Consider the following 8609-nt stretch of genomic DNA (forward strand, 5'->3'; position numbering starts at 1 on the left):
TTTTAATCCATGACGGCGTAGTGTGTTACTAATGGTGGTTCTTTGAGACTGTGGTTCTGGGCTGATCCCTCACCTTCCTCATGATCATCGATGCCCCACGAGGTGAGATGGAGCCCCAGACCGAGGGTGATTGACCGTCATCTTGAACTTCTAACTTCATTTTCTAATAATTGCGCCAACAGTTGTTGCCTTCTCACCAAGCTGCTTGCCTATTGTCCTGTAGCCCATCTCAGCCTTGTGCAGGTCTACAATGTTATCCCTGATGTCCTTACACAGCTCTCTGGTCTTGGCCATTGTGGAGAGGTTGGAGTCTGTTTGATTGAGTGTGTGGACAGGTGTCTTTTATACAGGTAACGAGTTCACACAGGTGCAGTTAATGAGTGGAGAACAGGAGGGCTTATTAAAGAAAAACTAACAGGTCTGTGAGAGCCGGAATTCTCACTGGTTGGTAGGTGATCAAATACTTATGTCATGCAGTAAAATTCAAACGAATTACTTAAAAATCATACAATGTAATTTTCTGGATTTTTGTTTTAGATTCCGTCTCTCACAGTTGAAGTGTACCTATGATAAAAATTACAGACCTCTACACTAGGAAAACCTGCAAAATCGGCAGTGTTTCAAATACTTGTTCTCCCCACTGTACGTCTCGTGTCTGAGCCGTTGAATTGCGACTACACTGTCTCTGCACTGATGTTTTGCCTGTTTGATTGCCTTACTTACGGGAGGAATAACCACACTGTTTGTATTTGGCCATATTCCCAGTCACCTTGCCATGGTTAAATGTGGTGGTTCACGCTTTCAGTTTTTCGCAAATGATGCCATCTATCCAGTTTCTGGTTTGGGTAGGTTTTAAGTCACAGTGGGGACATCTCCTTTCACTTCCTGATGAACTCAGTCACCGCATCTGTGTATTCGTCAATGTTATTCTCAGAGGCTACCTGGAACATATACCAGTCCGCATGATCAAAACAATCTTGAAGCATGGATTCTGATAGGTCAGACCAGCATTGATTAGACCTTAGCACGGGTACTTCCTGTTTGTGTTTCTGCCTATAGGAAGGAAGGAGCAAAATGGAGTCGTGATCAGAATTGCTGAAGAGGGGGACGGGGGAGGGCCTTGTAGGTATTTCAAAAAGTTGAGTAGCAGTGACCATGTTGTATGCTAACATGAATGATCAGACCGAAACAGAGAAGTGAAAGTGATCGGGTGAAATTACGAAGTGCGGGAAAAGAGAAATACAGCTTTACTCTATCCAATTAGAGCAGCAGGATCAACGAACAACCCGCCCTTCTCTTACAGACAGGCAAATTAGCCTGAATGATTTAGACCATATAGCGCCTCAGTTGACTGATTGACATGAAAAAGATGCGTGCTGGCACCCGTAAATTACTTTTTTTCCAATCACGGATAATTACAAAAAATACTGGGATCATAATCATATACAGAAAATTGCCCATATCCCTTATGATCCTAGTTTTGTCCAACTACTCGGCACACTTCTAGTTAAGACGGCATCTAATGGAGACATAACTGCACAGGTTGAGCTACCACTTTCACTTTAACCCACGGAAAGGTTTTCCTCCTGTACAGAATAAAAATTTGGTTTAGACAACAACAAAAAAATAAGCTTCTTCAGGAAGTGATGTTGCAGGTTAGCTCGGTGTTGCCCCCTCTCATTCAATAACTGAAGTTCGCCATTATCAACTAAATGATCCTTCTAACTTCTTCTGTGTGTGATTTTAAAATAATCGCTTCAAGGACAAACATCTTGTGTATTAGAAGCAATTATTGATACCATGATTGTCTTCTAAAACATGTTTTGTTTTCATGAAGATTGACCACGAAAATAGCTATTTTTCAATTTATTGTAATAGTTGATCCTGTTTTCTGCTAACAATGCCTGCAGTACCACGGTCGGCCTTGAACTTCCGTGGTTTCAAAGAGAATGGGTAGTCGTTCTCTCCTGGTTTTACACATCAGTTGGGGTCTCTGTAAACTACAATATAAGGTCCTCAACCTAGCATGAAAGTGCATAGTTGTAGCTGTGTGGGCTAACATAGTCAAAATGGCTCCACATACCCCACAATACAAATTATGATTACATTTTGTCCGTTTTATGCATTGTTTTATTAAATGTTTTATTTAACCCTTTATTTAATATGCATAGTATTTTTGAAATTTATGATGCATATGAACTCAAGATAGTGCATTTTATTGTTACAGGGTAGACATCATGCATGTGTATACAGCCGTAAAACAAGCAGAGGTCTAGCCCCCCTTGAGGTTCTTGAAGGAGCAGCCAAGGAAGTGAGGGAAGGGAAGAAGTCCATTCGAGCAGCAGCAAGGGGCCGAAAAAATGCATGAAATGACACTGAAGATTTAATTGATTCTGACCAGTTACATGGGCTTAGTGACCTCAAATGCAGAGAGAACTTGCCTATGAATTGGCACATGAAAATAACATCCCTGTCCCAGAACATCATACCCGAAGGTGGCTCAACCTACCTTGTCCTAAAGTTTTTGGACAAGCTATGTTTTAAAAAATGCTATGTTTTCATTCATTCTGATAATTTACAGGGATACACAACATCCTGAAAATATGTAGATATCTTTGTTAGAAATAATAAATCAAGGGAAATATAGTAGTGATGCTGAATGTAAAACATGCGTCTTTCTTTTTCCCAATGCAGTTAAGTCAAAACTACGCCCCGTTATTCAGAGGGGCGTTCTACTACGCTCCAATTGGCTAGCTAGCATAGTCTCAGTGATCAGCCCAGAGGATGGAAAGTGTAATTTAACAATTAACGTTAGATGCCGACCGTAATGCAGGCTTATTATTATCAACATTTGCCCAAGTATTTAATTTCAGAGTTTCAATGAGTTGTGAAAATGTCTCAGAACTCTGCTGAATTACCCCAATTGAAGGTCAGCTAAGTTTACTTAGGCTACTTAACGTTACTAGCTCGGTATTTGAAGTTGTTATATTAGCATTAGTAGTGTATTATCAGGTAAAAGCATATGCTTACTATTCATAATTTCTCAAATATTTATTAGCTAATCATTCAGTAGAATAAGCTATGCTACAGCCATTGAATCTGTCTTTGAGCGTTAAGGGACGTTAATGGCTAGCTCTGTCAACGACATTATGTTATTATATTTTTCAATCTTGAAATACAAGGGCAAACGTTATTAATCAGAGGCTGAAATTTCGTGTACGTGATATTCCCTTCCGGACTTGGAGAGCGCTCAAAGCGTTGTAGAACGCCTCTGAATAACGAGACGTGGTTTTGTCTTAACTGCTTTGGGAAAAAGAAAGACGCGTAAAAATGGCTCAACATTCGCCTCTCTCCCCTACAGGCCTTATGGGTTAAAGTACGGCGAACGTTTTAAATGTTACCTAGTAGAAGTAGATGTCATTTTTGTAATTCTATTAGTTTTAACAAAATATTTTTCTACAGTACATTATTCATTGCCGGGCAAGGCTAATAGAGTGGGATATATTTTCATATTCAAGCCTTTATCTGTCACGTAGACCCAAAACGACTTCTGTACCTTGGACCGACCATGTGACGCTATATTTGGAGGCGGATTGTCAGCTCGAGGACAAGGCAACTTAGAAGGTAAATCCAGTTTTCCTGCTGTCTCCATTTTATAATCATTTCTAGTTTACTTTGACATTTCTTGAATTATTTGTGCACCTTCTTTTCTTACATTCTGCATCCAACCAATCGCCATTTCGAGAATGTTTCATTTTCAAAGTTGCAGCAAAGCCATCGAATATCGAGCAAAACAGATACTTCACACTGTTTTAACCTGCAAGAAGCATACTTATACCAATCTCTACAGGCTATATTGCTACTTTGTCAGTTTCCAATGTTGTTTTCAGAAGGATTTGTCAAAGTGTTGACACGTGCAGGCTTTAATTTTTTAAAAACTAGGTAAGTAAATTAAGAACAAATTCTTATTTACTTTTGATGGTCTACCGGGGAACAGTGGGTTAGCTGCCTTGTTCAGGGGCAGAACGACAGCTTTCTACCTTGTCAGCTCGGGGTTGTTTTGATATATATTTATATTCTGTTTGTTTTTTTCACAATTTCAGGCTACTTCATACAGTTAGATGGTCAGAGGGTCAGGTACACTCAAGGACATGTAAATGTTTGTTAAAAGTTATATGGAATGGTAGCAGATTCTGAGCAGAACCAAGGTCACAATGAATGGATGCAAATCAGAAACAAAAATAAGTAATAATAACAACAGAAGTAGCAACAACAGTAAACTGTTGTGTTTGTTATTTCCAGACATGCGTGTGGCAGTGATCGGAGCTGGGGTCAGTGGCCTGTCCACAGCTCAAAGCATCTATGAGCAGTACCACTCCATAGTCAGTCCACTGACCATTGAGGTGTATGCGGACTGCTTCACCCCACTGACCACCAGCGATGGGGCTGCAGGATTCTGGCAGCCATACCTCTACGACAAGGGCAATGTCCAGGAGACGTGAGAGGGCTTTCTGCTTGGCTCTATGAATACCAGTGGAGGCTGCTGAGGGGAGCGGCTCATAATAATGGCCGGAATGGAGCAAATGGAATGGCATCAAACATCTGGAAACCATCTGTTTGATATATTTGATACCATTCCACTGATACCGCTCCAGTCATTACCACAAGCCTATTTTCCCCAGTTAAGGTGCCACCAACCTCCTGTGATGAGTACATTTTGTGCATGCCTGTAGTCAGTGAATCAATAGAATGTTTTATAAATGAATGCTTACACTGTATCATTCTCTGTGTTATTTTGCAGTAAATGGTGTAAGGAGACGTTTGATTACCTGTTGAGCTTCCTGAGCTCCCCGGACTCTATCAAAATGGGGATTTTCCTCCAGTCTGGCTACAACCTTTGCAGTGAGCCTGCACCAGTGAGTATTAGTGTATCTTCAGCAAAATATCATGACATAGATTCACCCTCAGATAACAGTTAACTGACCCATACTTCATCACTCACATGGAGGCAAGGCCTAGCAGTTAAACATTTCAAGATTTTTATTTAACTAGGCTAGTCAGTTAAGAAAAAAATATTATTTACAATGACGGCCTACCCCGGCCAAACCCGGACGACACTGGGCCAATTGTGCACCGCCCTATTGGACTCCCAGTCACACCCGGATGTGATGCAGCCTGGATTCAAACCAGGGACTGTAGTGAAGCCAATTGCACTGAGATGCAGTGCCTTAGACTGCTGCGCCACTCGGGAGCCCAGTTGTTGTAAAGTCTTATCTACTTCTGGATAAGCCTTTTGCTGAAGTAGATGAACTTGAGCCCAAGTTCCTGTTCCACCATCTGTGTTATTACAGTGTAGTAATGGTCTATCGTAGCAGTTGCTTCGCTAAGTTTACAATGTTTGTATTTTCTGAATAGTCTGAATACACTAAGCCCATCTCAATAGTCTACTCTTCAGCATTACAAAGACAGGTCCATGACATAATTAGAAGACATGGCCACTGAGACCACACTGTATGCTCTCTCTGTCACAAGGCTAAAGGATTAATGAAGCCTCTGCATTACAACCTCAAACCAGCACAGGCATGGAAGGTCATGAAAATAATTAGTAACTAATAACTATATTCACTTTCTTTTATTGCAGGATCCCTCTTTTAAAGATAGTGTGCTGGGCTTCAGACGGCTTACTAAACGAGAGCTGGAGCTGTTTCCTGCATACTGGTACTTTGTTTGGACATTTGCTATGCTTTTGTTGCATTAGTCCCGTTGGCTGTTGTCATATGTCGACAGGAGTCATGCAACCCTATACGGCTGATGACTTTAGAATGAGTCTGGTCATGCAGCATGTGCCCCTATCAGTTGTCATTGTTTTTGACCCTCACTGTCACTCTCCCCTTGTTTATGTCGGGGGGCCTTTTAGCTATGGGTGGTTCAACACTGCTCTCATGGTGGAGGGGAAAAGTTACTTGCCTTGGCTGATGGACTGGTGGGTGATTTACTTACCTTATCTGTGATATCCAAAAAAGTGTTGATAGTTCATACACACAGGGCCATATGATCAAGCATTTCCATTTCTTAAGTTAACCATCTATATTTTACATAAATCTATGACCAGTTTAGTTCATTACAAAATATACAATTTTAAAGCAGTTAGAATTTTTACAAATGGTCAAACCAGTTGTTTGAGAATAACTTTATATTGGCACAGCTGTGGGATAAGATGGGTTCATCTAGTGGGAAGGGGAAGCAAAAGATCATGTGTTATTTATTTCTTATGGTGGTTTCATCATCTCTCAAGGTCAATATTATGTTTTAGCATCCAACCTAACATCATATAAATATGTGCAATTTGGCTTCCCTATATTACTACCTTTTCTATATACCTTTATGTGATGTTTCTAGGTTACAGAAGCGAGGTGTGACATTTTACCAGAGGAGGATAGAGTCCTTCAAAGTGGTGAGAGTTCTAAATGAATATAATGAACAGTGCGGAATGTTCTAAGACCCACCTCACAAGGAGTATGAAGAAAGAAGGTGCTGTATTTTCTGAGGACCTCATTCTGTCCTTGGCCTCTTTTGTCTTGATGACAGTAATTTTACTGTGCTTATTTAATTTCCATCTAATCTAGGCATGTGTTTTCCTTACCCAATGGGAGTGTCTTACACAGTACAGTGCATTCATGCTCAGAGAGCAGCTCAACCATATTAGTTTTACTCAGTGTTTAATTTTGAGAAATATCCTGAAAGTATTCATATCCAATATCCAGTCATTAATATCCTACAAACCACCCCAGAGAGAGGGAGAGCTTTGGCTTTCATAAATCCCTGTTCATGAATATCAGCCGTGTTTATTTATTTTAATTCAACCTCCCAACTTTTCTTCCTGCCGCCTTGTCTGTTGAGTTCAGCTTGCGGAGAGTGGGGCAGACGTCATCATCAACTGCACCGGAGTGAGGTCAGGGGATCTCCAGCCTGACCCTGACCTCACACCAGGCCGTGGGCAGATACTGAAGGTCAGAGTGCAAAGGTTGAAAGGTGAGTTTGGTAATTACAATGAGGACATGGCTGATTATGTTACTCTTAATCTGTCTGTGTTTCAGGTGGATGCTCCATGGCTTAAGCATTGGATCCTCACCCACAATTTCTCTGCTGGAACCTACAATTCACCGTACATTATACCAGGGTAAAGTGGATAAAATATCAGAAATTCCACCTACTGCAGGTGTCAATAAACCAGTTATTACACATTTTTCAAGTTGTTGCATATAATTACAGAATCAAAGTATACCTTTGTCTATGTATTCAGCTCCTTGTTTTATTTATTTATTTTGGAATACAGTGAATTGAAGACCAATAACTTCTGCCCTGTCTCTGTAGGAGTCGTTCAGTGGTTGTTGGTGGGTGTTTCCAGCTGGGGAACTGGAGTGAGCAGAACAACTCTGAGGACCACAAGGCGATATGGGAGGGGGCCTGCCAGCTGGAGCCCAGCCTCAAGGTCAGAGGTCACAGACCTTTGAAAAGATCCCTGGTCTGACAGCCAGCACCTATGTTTAAATGGCTCAGCCATCAAACCAAATCAATGCTTCTCATCCAGTAGACAATACAAGTACAGATACAGTATAACTACATTAGCTAGCTCTTCCCTGTCTGTTTATTCATATGGCTCACCCCCCCTGACTCCTCAGCATGCCCGGATAGTGGAGGACTGGTCAGGGCTCAGGCCTGTTCGTAGTAAAGTCCGACTGGAGAGGGAGACCATGCAGTCTGGACCAACCACATTTGAGGTGAGTCACCAAGAATAGATTGGTTACTACTTCTTCAGTAACCAAGATGTATTGTTTGGCTGTTAGTGTTTGTCACCCTTTAGGCTCCAGATTAGAAGTACATAGACATAACACTGATATTAATGTGCTGTTTTCAGGTGATCCACAACTATGGCCATGGAGGGTTCGGATTGACCATCCACCGAGGCTGTGCACAGGAGGCAGCTCGGCTCTTGGGGGAGATATTGGAGCAGAAGGGCTGGGAGCCCAGGTCTCGTTTGTGAACTAGTGGTTTATTACCTAAACAGCAGTGGCATCAGTATCTCTCACATGTCTGTATGGGACCATTTTAACATCAGAACGGTTTGCGAAGGAACCCGCATAGGAAACTCCTGGGGCCTTCAGACAACAGTGAGGGTTAATTCGTATTTGCAAGAGAACAACTCAAAATCAGAGTTCAGGTAGTGGAGTACCCGATTAACCCAAAACCAGCTAACTTGGAAAACAAAGACTACCAGCCAGCCTTAAAATGGTGTCATTCCAGTCATCAGGATTGCTTTTATTGAATGACAATTTCCTTTGTTGTGTAGTCATAACTATTAACTAATCGGTTGAAATCTATTTTGAAAAGTTACAATTTTATATTGTAGTTGAAGAGATGCTAATATATAACATATTGAACCAATACATTTTTTCCAAAAGTGTGATCTTACAAATGACATAAAAATAGGAGTGCAATATCAAACAAAAATGTTAAGATATCTTATTAATAATGTTCTATCATGAGTTTTAAAACTTATGAAGTTTGAAAATGAGTGAAGAAATAAATACTTCCACAATCCAACATTC

At 41.0% G+C, this 8609-nt stretch overlaps 1 protein-coding gene across 4 annotated transcripts; it reads left to right on the plus strand.

Moving 5' to 3' along the window:
* Positions 1 to 3220: 3220 nt before the first annotated feature.
* Positions 3221 to 8604, plus strand: dao.2 (D-amino-acid oxidase, tandem duplicate 2). 4 transcript variants are annotated; one of them, XM_046350899.1, is made up of 12 exons: positions 3221 to 3376; positions 3537 to 3624; positions 4303 to 4498; positions 4802 to 4916; positions 5642 to 5718; positions 5918 to 5983; positions 6400 to 6454; positions 6906 to 7010; positions 7098 to 7180; positions 7375 to 7492; positions 7683 to 7781; positions 7919 to 8604. In XM_046350899.1, exons 3-12 carry the CDS (start codon positions 4305 to 4307, stop codon positions 8042 to 8044), a joined length of 1038 nt encoding a protein of 345 aa, XP_046206855.1. In that variant the 5' UTR covers positions 3221 to 3376; positions 3537 to 3624; positions 4303 to 4304; the 3' UTR covers positions 8045 to 8604. The 4 variants fall into 4 exon arrangements, with proteins under 4 accessions (XP_046206855.1, XP_046206854.1, XP_046206856.1 ...); XM_046350898.1 differs by having other exon boundaries at positions 3297 to 3624; XM_046350900.1 differs by lacking the exons at positions 3221 to 3376; positions 3537 to 3624 and adding an exon at positions 3649 to 3942.
* Positions 8605 to 8609: the final 5 nt, after the last annotated feature.

This window comes from Oncorhynchus gorbuscha, linkage group LG05, assembly GCF_021184085.1.
Source record: "Oncorhynchus gorbuscha isolate QuinsamMale2020 ecotype Even-year linkage group LG05, OgorEven_v1.0, whole genome shotgun sequence".
Lineage (NCBI taxonomy): Eukaryota > Metazoa > Chordata > Actinopteri > Salmoniformes > Salmonidae > Oncorhynchus > Oncorhynchus gorbuscha.